The 18,498-nt window shown below is 41.3% G+C and overlaps 1 protein-coding gene across 6 annotated transcripts in view; it reads right to left on the bottom strand.

Moving 5' to 3' along the window:
* The window catches only part of Rhogap19d (Rho GTPase activating protein at 19D), a 29,315-nt gene extending 11,274 nt beyond the window's left edge, over positions 1-18,041 (bottom strand). For 4 of the 6 annotated variants that reach the window (XM_070297864.1, XM_070297863.1, XM_070297860.1 and 1 more), the window contains exons 1-10: positions 17,565-18,041; positions 13,482-13,546; positions 5,976-6,167; positions 5,654-5,893; positions 3,643-5,335; positions 3,301-3,387; positions 2,338-2,550; positions 2,082-2,159; positions 1,538-1,655; positions 1,177-1,287 (exon numbers count right to left, since the gene is read on the bottom strand). In XM_070297864.1, coding sequence (XP_070153965.1) covers positions 1,177-1,287; positions 1,538-1,655; positions 2,082-2,159; positions 2,338-2,550; positions 3,301-3,387; positions 3,643-5,335; positions 5,654-5,893; positions 5,976-6,167; positions 13,482-13,535 — 2,786 coding nt within the window. In that variant the 5' untranslated portion in view covers positions 13,536-13,546; positions 17,565-18,041. The remainder of the gene's footprint in view (positions 1-1,176; positions 1,288-1,537; positions 1,656-2,081; positions 2,160-2,337; positions 2,551-3,300; positions 3,388-3,642; positions 5,336-5,653; positions 5,894-5,975; positions 6,168-13,481; positions 13,547-17,564) is intronic. The other 2 variants (XM_070297861.1, XM_070297862.1) reach the window with 2 other exon arrangements.
* Between the last annotated feature and the right edge of the window lie 457 nt (positions 18,042-18,498).

An 18,498-nucleotide genomic window follows, 5' to 3' on the forward strand; every position in this document is an offset into this window, starting at 1 on the left:
CATTTTTCTCTACAGATAACATTGATGTAAAGCAAAATGATAATTTCAAGTGCTCCGTTCTGTATATATAAACCTTGTATACAGAACAAGTGTGATGCTATCTATAATTTCAGAGATGTCGGAACTATGCTGTAATATTATTTACAACTACATTTCTATATTCTCGGCCCTCTCTTAAATCGAGAATGACACTGAAAATAGCGGTCACATCGATCGTCGGTATTAGTCTCATTCCGTTAGTAACAATCAGACAATAAATCAGTATCCGAAAGAATACGCTAAGATACACTAACACATATCTATCTAGCGTCAGGAAGAGTCTAGAATAGCACAACATAGACGACCACAGTAACTGGTTTTAATATCAGAGTCACAAACACAGGGATGTGTTACATTCTATGTGTCCTCGACACATCGATCACGGACGTACATTCCTTATCGCAATAGGAATAATAAACAAGGAAGGATATCCTTATCTAATGCCACTCGAGCAACTAACAGTAGGGATTGCGAAGTCGTGATATATTCGGTTTGCATCATCACCAAGAAAAAAAAGAATTATCAGCTTTCCTATCTCACGCACAATATTTTTCGTCATACAATTTTTTAGTTCTTTATTCAAATATATTTAATCGAACTGTTTAATTTTTTTCGTTTATTTAATTGCATCTGAATTGAATTTATTCTTTTATAAGTAACATCTTTCTTTTAATATGTTTCAAATTTGTTAGTAATTTGTAAAACATTTGTATTTCTCTCAAATAATTTGTTTTACTTAATATCTAGATGTGTGCAAGTATTCTATTTTAAATTTTATTTTATTTTGTATTGTGTAATTAAAAAATTTTTTTTTAGTTTTTGTATTTCTCAATTTTTACGTTGTACGCAGGAAATAGAGCGTACAATCGCGTTTTATTTTTGAATCGAAAATTTTCGTGAAAATATATCGTCGAGAGACGATACATGAAATGCGTAACAATTCTCATGCTTCTTAATCGCTATTCCACCGTGATTATTCGTCACACGTCGTCGTTTACAGGCAGACAAGTAGCGCAAACGTAAATACAGAAACGAAGAGCGAATATACATTAGCTTGGAGGAAGAAACGCGGAGAGTATAGAGAGACAATGCATTCTTTCCCGTGCTTCTCAAAACAAGGAACTCTTTCGCCCTCACCGATGATGAGAATATCGATGTAAGGACGCGGCCTGCGTCATATCCTCAAAGATGCGTCGCAGAGGCGTAATGTCGCTCGGAAATAACGGCGGCCGCCATCGTCTATGCACGCTGGAAACATGGACACGAATACGGGTGCAGTTTCGTGGTTATACTTACAGCATGTAAACACCTTCAATTGCCGCGACTGCTCGTTATTTTCACGAGCGAACGAGAGATACGCGAAGAGAAATAAACGTGTCATCGTGATAATACACGTGTATCTTGCTGATACGTTCGAGAAGAGACAAATAAATATCGGTGACTTTGACATCCGCACTAACGTCACACCTCGAGACGCGCGTATCAAGAGATTATATACCTTCTGTGAATGTGAACAGGTTCCGAATCGCTAAGCTCCAAATCGCTGTCAACATGCATTCGTTCGCCCCACGTCGCCTTCAAATATGAGACCCGTCTGGTGGCACGATCCTCGTCAGCTATTGAATAATTATCACTCATAATTCAATTATCGTCAAGTATAGTTTACAAATATCATCTGTAGGTGAAAAAAATCAATCTTTTTCCCCCTTTCTCATTTTGTTTCATTAAATTCTGTTAGTGTGAGAGTATTTCATATATTTTAAAGTTTTAAATTTCTGTTATATACAAATATGTGTATATATTCTCGGAATCAAGATTATTTTTCCAAATTGGAGTGGTAAATTAATTTTTAAAAAAGATAGCATTTAGCTGTGCAATACCATTATAATTGAACATATTAAAACTCGCGCGGAAAAAAAATTATATCGAAAGAAGTTTCTGGTATAGAAATGTCTTTATAATTTCATCGTACTAAAGACGCGTGCGTCGCAATAATTGTGTGCACGTAATATTAAAAATATCTTCATCGCATTTAAACTCACTGATCTGTGCATTCTTCTGTCGTCTGAGCACTACAGCGTTATTGGTCGAGCCGTTGGGCGAAGAACCATTGACCGGCGCTGAAAGAGAAATCAATGGGACAATTATTAACGCTTTATGCTCGACCTTTATGCGACGTAAATATGTGTGTGTGTGTGTGTGTGTGTGTGTGTGTGTGTGTGTGTGTGTGTGTGTGTCTGTGTGTGTGTGCACATATATATTTGTAAATACAAACGGTGGCGAAAAAAGCGGACTAACCGACTTGCAGCAGTTTGGCCGATTGCAAATAACTATCCTGCTTGCGATAGGCGGCTTTACCGTCGTCCTCGGTGCTACCTTCCTCGTTGGTAGTCTGCCATGTGTGTCTGGCGCAGCTGCTTCGCGCCGCCGGACCGTTCGCAGCTTCCCAGGACTCTGCGCTGTTGCTGCGTGCCCTCAAACGTACTGATTCTGCCTCCATGGTAGGCATGTCTGCATGAATACACAATTATTACAATTTCATTTTTTCTCGTCGAGATATTGTTATATTTATTATATTTGATGAATCGACTAATTTTTGTTAAAATTAGCGATTGTGGAATATATATTGTATACACATTATACATGTAGCGTGTATGTTTTTGCTGTTGTTGTCGCTACACAAGAAGCGCCGGCAGTTGTGTCGTTTCTATTTTGACTTACTGCCACGTGGTAAGAAGCTGAGTAACAAAAACAATATGGGTGCATGAGGGCAGTTAATATCCCCTTTGTGCTATCGACAAATTCCGGTATACCATAGCTTTATCCGGTTACTCTCGCTTGGAAGCAAGCTCGAACAAATCGCGCGTCCCTTGTAGACGCGATTGATTTACAGTGAATATTACTCCAAAGACTAATTTCATTTTTATTCATTATTTATATCATTATTTACTACAAATAAAAATCTATGTTTCTGTTTTAGTTTGGCCGTGAGAAGCGAGAAAATAAGAAAAAATATGAAATTATATTATTGTATCATCTATTATAGATGTGTATACGTGTGTATAAAATTATTATAAATATACTATATACTATATTAGTGTGTAATATAATGCGTTTGTATGTGTGTGTGTATGGCGAATTATAAACGCTATACCGCGACATCGCGCTCACATAGAATGCACAACGAATCATCGACAACACAATAGCGGCACAAGACGACAATGCACAGACAACTCGACACAGTCTTTTAATTCTATCTACCTTTACTCTCTCTATAGTCGGCCGGTGGCTCACAATGGATATGTTTGCTGCCTATAGGAATTATTCTGTTGCCTGTCAATACTGGACCTAAACGACGACACTTATTTACTGAGCATTGATTTGAGAGTACTTGATTTGATTGATGCCTAATTAATCGCGCAAGATATATTCAAAGTCCGATTATCATCGATGTATCGATCGATCATAATTTGCAATGGTGACAACTTTGTGTTTCGATTTTACTATAATTCGACTTTATTTAGCAATTATGACAAATCTTGCGCACCACTTTAACAGAAAAGCAAGATGATAATTTTTTATCTACGCTTAATCGACGCTTACCAGTGTCGAGAGACTTGGTTTCTCTGGCCGGTATTCTCCTTGTTTCCTGACTCTCGGCTTTGGACTCGAACTCACGTTTTCGCACAGCCACATTCGGTACACTTTTCTTGTTGGACAATCGGGACAACTCGCTCTTGTAAAGATTCGTCCGATCGCCAGTGGGCTCGTCCTCATCACTCAGTAAACGACCGGACTCGAATTGCTTGGCGCGTTTCGATACAATCTGCAAGCCTTGCGGGGGTACCGGAAACTTGGTATCACCGCCGGCTTTCTTGTCCGGTCCCGGTGAAGACGGCAGCGAAGAAGAACCGTTCCTCGTCTCTTGCGGTGTCTGTTGCTGATTCGTACTAATGTTCTCGTGTATCCTGGATAGGATACTTACAAAATTACCCTTGCCCGTGCTTCGGTATTGCTGCTCCTTCATAGTGAGCTCGTTGTCGTAGAAAGACGATGACGAGTAAGAGTGATCTTCGACGACGGATTGATTATCACCGAACTGTTGATCATTCCGTGACTTGGAGTATTCCGAGTTGGAGTCTACGTCCTTTATCCTCTGCACGCTCTGATTCGACGGTTTGTTCATCAAAGTCGTGGGCTTGGCAGCGACATTCCTCTCTAGAGAGCCTCTTCTCGTGGGGGATTGCTGTCTTTGTTCGTTTTGACCGGGCGGCCAGATTGGTCTCTGTAGTTTCTGCGGCCTCGCGTAGAATTCTCTCTGGATCACTGCGGCTTGGTTAATGTTCTGCAGCGACGGTAGCGGCTCAGTGGACCAGCCGATCGGGTGACTCGGCCGCCGCAGAAATTCTGCCTTCTGCTCGAAGCTCTTGCGTAATCTATTCATAATGACAGAATCATCGGAGCACTCGTTCCCAGTCAGAGTCGAATTAGAATCGTAAGGGGACGTGCTACTGTCTTTGCTAGCAACGGGCGAGGAGTCCCGTCTCGATTCAATACTCAATCTGCTGGATTCGTTCGATCTTAACGCGTCGATGCTGCCGTAGCTCGCCGTTTCGGAATCATTGGTAGTCCCGCTGCCTTCACTGGCGCGTCGTGCCACCATCCGCTTGACAGGCCGGTAAATTGGGACTTGCGGCTCTGCCTGCGACATCGGATAACGCAGCAAGGACGGCTGCTGGTAGTAATGATGCTGCGGATAGTGCTCGCTGACGCGTACACGCTCGTAAATTGGATCGTTAATCCTGTCATAAAGCTGCTCGTTGCTTGGCCGTGAGTACATCGACTCGGATCGCGTTCTGTCGTACAGATCGTACCTCGAATCCTGAGACGAACGGCCGCTCGATTGCGAGTTATCCTCAAGCAACGACTGTTGTTTCCTCCCCGAAATTCTGGAGTCCTCCGAAGAATCATACAATGCATCCGGCACGCCCCTCCGTTGCTGCTGCTGCAACATGCTCGTCATCTGAGATTCTGCGATCGGTTGAATCTGAGATATTGTTGTCGGCATCCTGCCGTCCGCGTACACGGCCTGCTGGTTCCTGCACACTGCTTCCTCGAGATAATTCGAATTCTCAGACGACGATCCGAGAGAACAAACCCAGGATTGTCGTGTTCTCGGCGACGTGCCCGGAATCATGCTGCTGATCGATCTGCGTTGCTTCTGCGATAGCCTCTCCGGGGAACGCAGCCGCGGTCGTTGATTCGTCTCGGGATTGTGCGCCGTTTCACCAAAATACTAGAAAGAGTTCGAGGCAAGATAAATTATTATTTTTATTACAAGTCATAAAAGAAAAAGTTAATCGGAAGATCGAAATCAGGACCTATTGCTCGTGGAATCGCTGCTCTGGCAGCGATTCTGGCATTCAAACTACCCAGATCATACATATCACGATACTCTTGCTCGGTCATATTATTAAATCGCATTAAAAGTTAAGTAAAACCGATAAATCGAATGATGTCGACGAAAATACAATTTTCACAAAAGCCGATTGTGACGTTCTTCTCAAGAAATCTAATCTACTCCGTATTTGTCACCCGTGCAGCAGAATCTTACCCTCTGCAGAATGTCGTCCTCCTTGGAGACGACGAGGAGGCGCAGCCACGGTCCTGCTTGCTGAATGCGTTGCACCACGCTAGCGTATTGCTCGCCTCGTGTAGGCGTCCCGTCTACGGAGACGACGCGGTCGCCGGTGCGCAATCCCGCCTCGGCCGCCGGCGAATTTGGCCGCACTTGCTTCACGAAGATCGTGTCCATAGGCTCGTCGATCCTGGTCCGCTCGTGTCCCGGTAGCATCTGCGACGGTCGCGCGTAAGAAATGCCAAATTATTACATTTTCCCGGAATTGTTTTTCGCAGCCTCGCGATAAGATACTCACGCAGCAGGACTCGGGTGGATAGACGATGAAGTGCCGGAGCGTGAATCCGTATCCATTCTCGCTGCGTCTGAGCAGGAGGGTTCGTGGACCACGGGGCGGAGAATTCTCCTTCTGAACGGATCGGGGGGACACCGGGCCTCCTGGACCAGGACCCGACGCGGGCGCGGGCGGCGGCGGGGACGAGTGTCCGACCTACGATTATCGACGCAAATCCTAATGAGTTGATTCCATTAACTCGATATAATCTTCCTTAAGGTGTTTTACATATCGCGAGAACGCAATGTATGCCCGCACGCGTATGTTAATAACTTTCCGCACGAAACGGCCAACGAACATAGCGCAATCGTCAAATATTGAAGGCCGGATTAGGTTCGAATTGCCGAAATAGAATCCCGAATTTATGCGCGCGGACTCGGTGTATTTGCGGAACATCGATCACAAGTTCCCTCTCTCTCTCTCTTTCTTTAGATTTGTACCGTCTGGGTAGGTCGGCTAATACTAGAGAGAAGTCGATGCAACGCGGCAGACAGACTCGTGGATATTCGCCAAGAATTATTCCAAGCGCCGACTCCGACGCGGAGGCGGCGTAGCTGGAGAGAAGACGTCTGACGATGAGAAGTTCTCTCTCGCGGAGCGAATCGAGTAAAATTTGGCGAACCGCCAAGGAATCCGCGGCTCGAATTTGCCGTAATGCGCAACCTGAGATCGGGACGAGCGGAATTTGCGTGCGCTTCTCGTTCGCTTCTCGGAAGAAAATCACGGAAGTGAGAACGGAGGGACAGATATTCGTCGCGAAAAAATCGAGAACAGATGAATCGAATTTAAGACAAAGCTTCAAAGGATTTTTCCACGGAAAAAGGAAATGCTCGCGAAAATCTTCTTTCTCGATTTGTCGAACGATATAATAAATTGCGGAAGAAAATAATATTCATTCCAAGTCTGCGGGAAGAGAGCGGACAAAGTGAAACCAAGAGCTGAACCATGGAGACGGCGATCTCGTGGTTTTCCGCGTTATCTAATTTACACTTTCGATACTTTAGTCGATAAAAATGCCGGTTTAATCCAACATCTCGTTCGACCTAATTCGGGAATATAGATTATACGAGGATTCGTCGAAAGAAGGCGCTCTCTCCTCAGAAATCTTGTCCCGCGCGATTTTCCGGTATATATATATATATTTCCCGCGTCGGCAAAATCCGGCGAAATCGGCTCGATAGATGATCGGATGCGCTCCTGTGTATGGGGAAACGGGATCGTACGGACGAGCGAGCTCTGACGATGTAGGTCAGAAGAGAATAGGCGTTGTCAATGGTAAGTGGGTCACCAAACCGAGCTGCCGCTTCGCCGCTACTCGATTCGATAATTAATACACGTTCGCGCGACAACGTCTTCGGACACGCGTTTGTCACCGTATTGGAATAAAACGAAACGCGATATCTCTCGCTCCACGACAGGAAGAGCCACGAGAAAGAGAGAGAGAGAAAGAGAGCTAGGCAAGGTCGCGAGTTCGTTAATGAATCTATTCTCTCATCCTCGGATCGACGTTTATAAGGGCTTTATCGAGGACGTTTTTATAACATTTTATATTAGCGCTCGCGTGCGTTTGACAGGACGTTATTTCTGATCGTTCGTATTGCGATGTATTCTCCGTTGAGAATCTTTCGTCAAATATTTAACTACATTGGATCATGAACATTGTATACCAGCGGATATCATTTTAACCATCTTCAATTAGCCGTTGCGATAAAACTGTCAATTTTTAGACGATATCTCCTTGACAAATATATCATAATTTATCTACTTTTATTATAATTGTGGATAAAATCAAAAATACAATTCTGACAAGTAAACTTGAGATTTGATCAGAATTAATATAAATAATTAATTATCGAGGAAAAATCGATTCTAAATCGGTTAAGGAAGGAAAAGATTCCGATATTTATGAAATATTCTACGCGTAAACGTATAAAACGGTGGGAGGGAAGAGGAGGAGGAGGCAATGTTATTCTTTGAAGAATCCCTTTCCGATCTCATATGTCTCGTCTAAAGTTTTAATCAGCCGTTAGTCGATCGCAAAACCGGTTCACGCCAACGCTCGTGCAAAGTGTTCCAATCAACGATTCAACGTCTGTTATCCTCTCCCGTTGACCGCGACGCGTTTCCGCCTTTGTCGCCGACGAACACGCGGTGCGCAGTTCCGACGTCGATAGCGTCGAGTTCCGGTTAATGTTTGCCACTTGAGTCGAAATCCTGTCGACAATCCCTCTCCCTCGGGAGCTATATTTGACTTGAACAAGTGACACGAAGCACGTATAATTTCTTTTTATAATTAATTATAATAGGAAAAACTTAGTTAGTAATAAAAATATTAAATATTAAAAATTAGAAAGGTTCATGGGATAAAACTGATGATGCAAAAGTGCCATAAAAGAAGTTTTCATGTATATCATTATAAAAATATAAAGATTAGATTTAATTATGGCAAAATTGTTAAAGTACTTTTTACACGAAGAATTATTTATATGGAAAAAAAAAGCAATATATATTAAAAAAATCTTGAAAACAGTGCAATCTCTCTTTCGAAAATTCTCCTAACGATAAGGGGAAAGAATGCTTATTTCTTGACGAAGGTATATGTAAAAGAAATATAGAGACGATATTCTCCAGTTGGAATAATCGCAATAATTTTAAGGGATTATAATAAATATATCCGACACATAAAAGGGGTAAAATCCACGTGCGAACACTCTCAGAAAGGATTTCTGATAACGAGACAAAAAATATTCTTGACATATTTAATCGTATCACAACCTTATGCGGTATAAAGATAAAACAATTTTAAAATTAAATCAATAATTCCTTTTCTTCTCTCTCGAATTAAATAGAATTGTCTTACTATCTTGAGACAAGAGTAACATATACAAATTTCCATCTTCATCTTTGTGAGAAAATCAACGGGATAGCATCAAGAGCATTTTATTCTAGATTTAAGAATTTTCCATTTAAGATTAAAATATTCCTTTTTCAATAATAAATATGATTGTCGCTATATCGATCTTATTTTATGATAGATTGAAGAGTAATGGCATTAGATCCGGAAATCTTTTCTGTGGGTGAAGATGTAACAAAAAAGAAGAAGGGAAACGAAACGCATTAACATATACCCGACAAGATGAGTCTTCTTCTTCCTTTTCGTATCACGCCGACAACTGCTCTCGCGTTTTACGCCGACAGTCTTGCGAGCGTTTCTCTCGTATCAGCGATAATGCGGTTCAGCACGTCGTCCACCTCCCTTTTGCCCCTCCCGTGCACGAGTAACTTATATAATTTCGCTCTACCGACGACTCTTACGTAAAGAGCGACTCCGATCGACGTCCGATAGTCGGTTCCCAACTTTTTCACGGGCATTGAAAGTGTTAAACTGCGAGTCCTGTCGAAGGGAAGGAATGGAAAATCTCGTCGTTTATAAACGATTATTTACTCTTGCTACAGAGAGAGAGAGAGAGAGCTTCCTAGTGTGCGTGACTTGGGCAGTGAATCTATCGCGTAAAAGCGTAATAACGAAAGTTTACGAACAGAGGACGGCGCAAAAATAAATTACCCACCCGCGTGAGGCCGCCATTTTGGCATATATACGGCTTCTGTCGTTGCTTTGTGTTGACAGGTGTGCAGAAATTCTCTATCGAATCGGTACGCACCTCAAAAATGCGAAACGATAAGATGACAATTTTTTTTTTATATAAACGATTTTTTTTTTTCTACAAATTAATTCTTGTACAAAAGAATCTCTCCACGACGAGAATTTTCGCCGTAACATATCGCAAAAGATTGATAGAGGATAGTGTCTTCTTTTGTAGATTTCTTTCTTTTGGTAGACTGCTTTTATCTCAAAGGAAAGGCGTACACACTAACAGATTTCAGACAGTAGAGCAGATAAAGCGGAATGAAAAATCGATGATTCGAGAAATAAAGCCCAGGATATCGATAACAGTAATACCGTAGAAAGGATCCGAACGTGTGCTACAGCGAGAGAGATGATCATGTTACAAGATTTAAAGATCCAAATACATAACAAACAAATCGATTGATTTTTCCATGCTTGTTAAATAATGGATCGATACTAATCCTTCATATATGTATGTCTGTCATCGATCGATCCATATAGAATAAATAATCGCTATGATCTTGAAACGAAAAAAAAAAAAAAAAGAAAGAAAGAAATCTTGAACACGCCGCCGAGCTTCTCCTTTTCATCGCCGGGCGTAGACGTGCTTCGAATCGAGGTGAGCGCGAGCCTTAAATGCATTGCGTTTAAAAAACAGAATGCTTCCTCGCGATGACGTGACCTCGCCACGCGGTATGTCGCCGAAAGAAAATCAAAAAAGGGGATTGCGTGCCGATAAAGAAAGAGAATAGCCAAGGTTTTCGCGAGTGAATGAAGAGCGAAAGGGTGAAGAAACGGGGTAGGAAAAAACAAACTCGCGTCTCTCACGAGAAATTTATTTTGCCGTATATATTGTGAAAAGTCTGTAGAATTACATGGAATTTACACAATAAATAATAGAAATGTATATTATCGTTTCCGGTATATTTATCGTGGTGACCTGACACTTGTTGTCCACGTAATTCTGTAATATGTATTTTTTGACAGCGTAGAGTTGGAAATCAGCTGATCTAGCAGGACGATATTTCATTCGAATAATTTTACTACTTTCAACGTTTCTCGAATCGATTGGATAAATACACGTTCGTTTCTCTAGTTAAAAATTTCGTTGGCGATAATTTTTATAACATCCAGACAAATTTTACCCCGCCGTGCACTTCCGCTAGATTGACTTACCGTAGATTATTTCAACGGAAAGCTCGCACTCTCGCGAAAGACGACACTCTCGCGATTTAAATCACCATTTAATGCACTGATAGATAAATTGTCGCCAGAGTTGGGTGTCGATGGCCGTCAAAAATTTGACTAGCGATGTGATTATTCATCGGAACGTCAGTTCGGGCGCGAGCTCCGAAGCGGAAAAAGAATCGCGCAGGGCGGAGAATGACGCGGGCGATGGTGCCATAATCGGCGCCGATGGTCACGGCGATACTGCCACGACCAATTGCGTCGACTGACATGGGAATTCGCTAGAGTACGAATGCGCACTTGTCCCTCTCTTCCCGCGTCATCGTTATCGTCACCTCCTGCAAAACAATCGCCGATAGTCGCGGCACGCGCGTTTCGCACAATCCGTCGTCGCCGCTCGCCGCCTCTGATGATTCGATATCGCGATAATACGCGCTCTCCTCCAACGAGAGAGAGAGAAAGAGACGCTCCCTTTCCTCTTTCTCCGCTCTGTGGATTCTTTTTAGAACATTGCGCTTTTCGATAATCGCCTCTTCCTTTCTCTTTTTATACAAATTGATAGAGATGTAAAAGAAGAGAGAAAATAAAAGTTTCCGTTTCCGGCTGAAGAGAACCGATCGTACAAAATCGTATCTCGAACAAAGGATCTCCGGAGCACAAAACGAAATACAAAATGTTAAAACGATTCCAAAAATAAATAATCATAAATATATAATAGTAAATAAAAGAGATCGAGTGAAGATCGAGCGAATGCGCCACGGTGAGCTGCTTCGAAAGAAACGGAATCGCGGATAGCCTTCGTTTCTCGCTCCGGGTTTTTTTTTTCCTTCTTCCCCCCCCCCCCCCCGAAAGGGCCGTTGCTTTCGCAGTGCAAAAGTTGCGACAGACCGTGCGATATTTCGCACGCGAAATGAAACAGACGTAGCGAGGGAAGAGTAGAAGGGAGGGAGAGCGTGTGAGAGACTAACAATAAGAAGAGAACGGGCTATCCGGATTAACGCAAGAGATTGGGGAAAACGAGGGATCGATGATACTTGTCCGCGAGGAATGTCACTTGTTCCATTAATAAAGATCGTAACTTCCGAGCGCTCGCAATCTATCGCGCTCGTTCCGCTCGACGATATGATCCGTTGCTCGATCACGACGATTAGTTTAATCTAATAAATAAGAGACGCGTAGGATAATATTTTATATTTTACGGTTTATTTAGTAGCGGCACGAACCAACCTCATACGCTGTTCGATTTTATAAACGATGCCTGATTAATTCTCGTCAACCTCGTTAAGCGAGACCATCCTTTGAAATTACATTCTCTTCCTCTTGAGGAAAACAAAACCCCGGTTTTTTTTTATTATTATTATTATTATTCAATAAGATCACATGCACAATGCTTTACAGCCGCATTTGCGTCATCGTATAGGCAGATTCAGGCACACACGGTGGGTGGATTAATCGGACAAATAATCGATGAGCAAGCATTGTGGTGAAAGAGAGAGAGAGAGAGAGAGAGAGAGATGGCGCGTAATGGTACGTTGTGATTATGCCATGGGTCAACGCCACACAAACTTAAATAAGCGCTTCGAAGAGATTATTCATAAAATGCAAATATATATATATTCGCGTTACTAATATATATAGACTGTGAAATAAAAGATGGCTCGTTGCGTAGGAAACGTCAAATTTCGAAAGTTTCTCGATTTTTACGAAACGCTCTTATTAAGTATAAATATCCGCTTTTCGATAATCAAGTATTATGATAGATTATATTAAAGTGACGCGATCTCTTTATAAAACTCTCCGCGCTTGAAAAGTGAGTTCTTCGAGAGTTAGGATAAATTTGTGGAAGGATTTATATAGGAAAATTGAGAAATTTCTATAACATTACTCTCTATGAAGTCTCTCTTTAAAGTCGCGAGAGTAGGCTTTATTTGCTCTCCGGTACAACAGTCCGGCGGACTATTTTTAAGCTGCTCATTTACGCAAACTGCCTCCTCTCGCTCCCTCCCGCTTGATGGTTTATCGAAAATCTTTTCGGGAGATTCTCGGCGCGCCGTTGATTTTATTTTCCACGAGCGAGGAATAAGTGACCACCACGTCGGATCACGCGAGCGGATTACACTTGATTTTCCGAGAGACCCGTTCCCGGTGTCTCTCCGATTATCTCTCGATGACAGCTTCTTACGTCAACGAGCTCACGATAAATCATACAGGTCGATCGGCTCGCTCCTCGATGAGGCGCGCGCTTCACCGATCTTTCCCAAACGCGCCGTCATTGTCGACGCGTTTCCAAGAACGGGGAGAATTTCCGAAAAGACCGAATATCGTTGGATTTCACGGCAAATCTTTCTTATCATAGGCGTGTGAGACATCGCGAGAATAAGAACCGCTGCTGCAAGCGAGATGAGTGGCGAACGCCTCGGCGATCTAAAAATTCCCATTTCTGCAGAAGAGATGATCGATTGCACGACGAGAGATCGCCTTTTCCCTGTCCTGTACGCTCTCCGCGGCTTTTCTAAAATTATCGAATTCCGCGATTCGAGAATCGCGAGAGCGAGAGAGAAGGAGCGGGAGAGAGAGAGAGAGAGAGAGGGAGTACGCGGCCGCTAATCGGCGACTCTATCTGTTGGCGATTAATGCGGCGGAACGTTACTTACCACGTGTGACTGCCGTGTGACGAAGCCCCGGTGGTTATTTCGGTCGTCAGCCATTGCACCTTGTCCTGAAACCGGCCAATATAACGATTTTTAACAATAATATTGTCGGAGAAGAGGGGAAATAAAAATTGATAGCGAGAATAAAATCATTTTCTGAATCTCTTATAAATCATGATGTTTGATTAATATGTCGACTCATCTTTAGTTACAATCGAGATTTTCCATTCAATCGACAATTTACGAGTCGACATAGGTCTCTCTCGCTTAGTTCTCTATTCGAAAATATCCCTACGTATTTGTATAAATTATACTAATAATATGAAAGTAAAATATCATATCTTAAAAATATTGAGATATCTCAAGGGACAAATTTTTTTGATCGAAAAAATTTTTATAAATATTATATATCTTAGTATGATAAAAAAATATTAATAACAGTATTTAAAAAAAAAAAAAACATATCGGATAAAAAAATCTGATAATTATAAGCGAAAATCACGATTCCGACCCTTGATCTGATTTTATCGAACTTCTCGAACAAGAAATTAATAAAAATAGAAGATCGTATAAATTCTTCCTTTTCTGAGCTTCCTTTTCTTAATTTTAAATCGCTCACAGAAAAATCGATTAATAATTGTAGTATCTCTGGACGATTCTTTTTTCAATTGAATCGCGACCGGCTATTTACTTCGACCTCGTATGATCGAGAATCCACGCTAGCAATTACCCTTGAACGACATCTTGGCATCCGCAGAATTAACGTCATTAAGCGAATTGACGTGGTTTCACGCGAGAAACGAAAGACATCGCGCGCGCGCACGTGGACAAGCATGGTTATCATTGATAGAGTCGAATATCGTCGAGTCGATTTACGACGAGTTGTAATACACGAGACGTTAATAAGGGCGATCTGTCGACGGTGCGTAACATAATGCGAAATGTTATTCGATATATTACATATAAAAAGGTAAATACGAATAAAAATGAGAAAATCAAAATACAGGTCATAACATTCCAACTTGATTAGAGTTCCTAATTAAAAAATAAAAAAATTTCAGAATAAAAATTTAACGCTCATATAAAAGGATATGGATATTGAAATCTGAAAAATTGTTTTGCAAAACTGAGACATATTGTATATGCTAAGAATCATACGGGAAAATCTGAGAGAAATATTAGAAATCACATCATTGATACAAGTTTAAAGTATAAAAAGATTAAAAATTTCTTTTCCTTTTTATTTATAAAAATAGACATTGTTACGAACATTATCTATCCCCCTCTCTATTCTTCTATTATAAAACTGAACTGTTTAATGCGAGATATTTTCGTGCCAAGTATCTATAAAAATATTTAAACGCAAACTATTTACTCACATATAAGTTGAACCGACACTTCAAAGCAAAATAAGTTAAACTACATCGATATCAGCAGACCGCAATATGCCGTGTTTATGGCAGCATCCTAATCTAATTTTCTACAACCGTACCGCGCGTGAGAGAGAAATAATGAAGATGAAAATAGGAATGAAACGGATTTAATAACTTACAAGCGTGCACAATAGCAGAACGTAATTGTACTGTGTGAGAAAAGTAATAAAGATGATAACCGCGCTCTGCAAGAGAAGAGAGACAGAGAGTAACGAAAACAGAAAAATGAAACAGATTTAATAACGCGACCGAATCAGAAAAAAAAAAATACATTTTTTGTTACTGCTATTTAGATTATATACAATTTGTCGAAGAAAATCACAGGGGATAGAAACTTTTGAGAAATACAAGTCGATTTTTAATATGTAAAGGAGTATATATGTAATTGTAAATCGATCCAAGTAATATCAGATGCATAAATGCAGATAAAGTGCATTTAAATCGCTGAGAAGCGAAGATATAGTCAAACCCTCTGTACTCTCAACATCCCTATTCTTAGCGCTTTTAATATCAACCTCCGTATCTTTACCTCGCGCAGCTCCCTTACCCTTTAAATTTACCACATCGCTGTACGTGGAGTGAGAAGGCGAGCGAGGGACATAGCCGATAAGCACGCATTATTCAAAACTTTATCTTATCGATAGTGCAACTAGCGTAATAATATTTTCATTTTGCGCATTTGTCACCGAAATCCGTGATTGATAGCCGGGGAGAAGTGCCAAGAATAGAGTTTAGCTCGTGGAGTTTAGAATACGGAAATTCGGACTATACGTCGGTGCCTTCCTGCTAAAATTCAGAGTCTGTATATATTTCTTTTTATATCGTGTGTGTGTGTGTGTTTTTTTTTTTTTTTAATATACGGCTGCACGAATAACTCGACTAGTAATTGCCGTAAAACTGTGGTCGACTTTTCCCCTCGACGGGTAGTCGCGTTTCTTACGGGAACGGGAGGGGGGGGAGGGGGGGAAAAAAAACTCACACATGAAAACCGCAATGGGTCGCGTGTAGACAGATGCATATCCAGCTACGAAGCCGTTTTATGCCACGGTTACATACGGTTGGAGGGCGAGAAAAAATTTATAATAACGCAAAAAAGCCAGAGGGTTTTGTTATTGTAAAATTTTTTTTCTTATTTTTATTTCCGCGATATATACTTTCATGTATACAATTGCTATTTTGATAAAAATGCCATCGGATAGATGTTTAATCGCGTCGACGTATGTACCGATTTTATCTTAAATTTTGAATGCGGAAAAATACATACACACACACACACACACACACATATATACGCGACACACCCATCGACTGATAATTTCGATCGATCAGACTGAAAATTGCCGTTGAACGAAACGAATATGAAAATAAAGATGCTATCTAAATTTTATTTAACAGATTTAACTTGATCAAAGCGAATATACTCCTCACGACGATATTTCATATTTTATGTTCAAATATTTATACGTCGGGGGGGGGGGGAGAGGGGGGGGGAAGAGAAAAAGATAGAAGAAACCTGATTTATCTCGCAAGTTATTAAATTATTATCATCACATATTTCCAGAAAGGAAAATGGATTTACTATAAAAGAATTATATAATGTGATTCTATAAAAAAAGTGAGTTTAAAAGTTTGACAATACTTATCCTCTCGAATTTTTTTATTCATTTTTTTTTTTTCGCACCGTCGAGAGCAACAAAGATATTCAGATGGTAAAGTTAAGCAAAATGCACACTCTGTCACTTCATTCAATGACTAGATCCCTAAAAAATTTATTAACAGCCAGGATGATACAATATTACGACGATATACAACGTGATATGAAATGATTTTAATAATGGCTGAAACGTACAGATAGTCGATAATCTTTTTATCGTTTTTTTTTTTTTTTTCACTCGAGAATATAACTTTCGTTGTTTCGTGAAATTGAGCTTGCAAAACAACGAGCCATGCATCGCGTACCCTCGATGCATCGTATGTGTACACACATGCGCGTATCAGCCACCGCGTTTATTATTTCGGAGCGATATCCGTCATCGTGATCAGTTTCCGATAAATAGCTTTCAACGCGCGCGTGAGTTCTTTCGAAAATTGGACGGCTAGAGATGCGCTTTCCATTGTTTGCATTTCCGCGAGCGAAGATTGAGGAATTATATCTATTTCACGATACGTAAAATGGACAATATATATGCCGCTATATATGTATATACGTTTCATATACGCCGGACGTCTTGGAATATTTCATATAAAAATAAGACTTTATAAAATGATTAAAATTCTCTTTCCCCAATATTCTAATAATTATCTGTGCAAATAAAATTAATCAACAAGGAGAGCCAATTTGTTAGGATTCGGGAGCGCAAAGAATCAAAGTCGCGAGATTGCATTTTTCAAAAAATATACGGCGAAAGGATTCCTCGGAGTCGCGGGGAAATCGCACATGGGTATACGTGCCCTACATCTGTATCGCGTATGCGTACGGGGAGGTCGAGTGTAAAAGAAAAAAAAAAAAAGAAAGGAAAATGAGATTCACGCGCGTCGAGATAACAATCGGAGAAGAGGGAAAACGCGGAAAGAGAGATCGGCGGGAAATGTTTGCGAGTGTCGTTTCTACTCCGTATCGGTCTTATCTACAATATAATATGCCCATACGTACCTCGTAGAGAAAATATCACGAGCTATTCGCGGCCGTTCGCAGCGCCTCCGCTGGCACACGAAGACGCGCGCGAGACGCCTCTTCTCATCCACGTCCGACGGCGACGTCGTTGTTGCATCGGGGACTCGAGCTGGCCTCGCGCTTCTTCCGGAGCTTACGATCGCATCGGCGGCGAGCTGCGGCCGCCGTTCCGGGATGCATTATAAGCGCGAGTCTCGTCGAGTCTCTTCGTGCCTCTCCTCGCGATCTTCCTTCCCTTCTGTCCTTCCCTCTGACAAACGGAGGGGGTCTCAATTCCGCGACACTAGGGACACGCACATGATACGGTTACTGGATCCGGAATGAGGATCGCACTACGTATATATCGTGTCTCGCGAGTCCGAGTTCGGATGAACGTCGTCGTCGTCGTCGTCGCCGCGAACGCGGAACTACAATGATCGAACTACCTCGCGCGATGACGGTGAGCGACAGTGCCGTGTCAGTAACATGGCCAGGCCAGGCTCGCTCCGAACTTCTGAGAGAGAGAGAGAGAGAGAGAGAGAGAGAGAAATCGAGAGACCGCCGCGCTCTCGCCATAAACTTTCCACCAGATGGAGAATGCCCGACCGTTGGTTTCAAGATTTCACTCGGACGTATCGGTCCCGCAATCTATTGGCGAAACTGCGAAACAAATAGCCGCAACCTTTTGATAATGATATAGTGTCGATAATGATATAGTATAGTATACATATAGTTGTATAATAAAATATTTTTTTATGTATTAATTAATATTTTTATATAGATAGACAGATACATAGATAGATAGATAGATAGATAGATAGAGAGAGAGAGAGAGAGAGAGAGAGAGAGAGAGAGAGGGGGAGAGTTTATTATTTTATAAAATATTTTATAATATATAATACAATTACCGAAAAATTATATGATAAAAAGATTT

This window comes from Polyergus mexicanus, unplaced genomic scaffold (genome assembly GCF_030449975.1).
Source record: "Polyergus mexicanus isolate NDT 795.1 unplaced genomic scaffold, iyPolMexi1.0 SCAF_6, whole genome shotgun sequence".
NCBI lineage: Eukaryota > Metazoa > Arthropoda > Insecta > Hymenoptera > Formicidae > Polyergus > Polyergus mexicanus.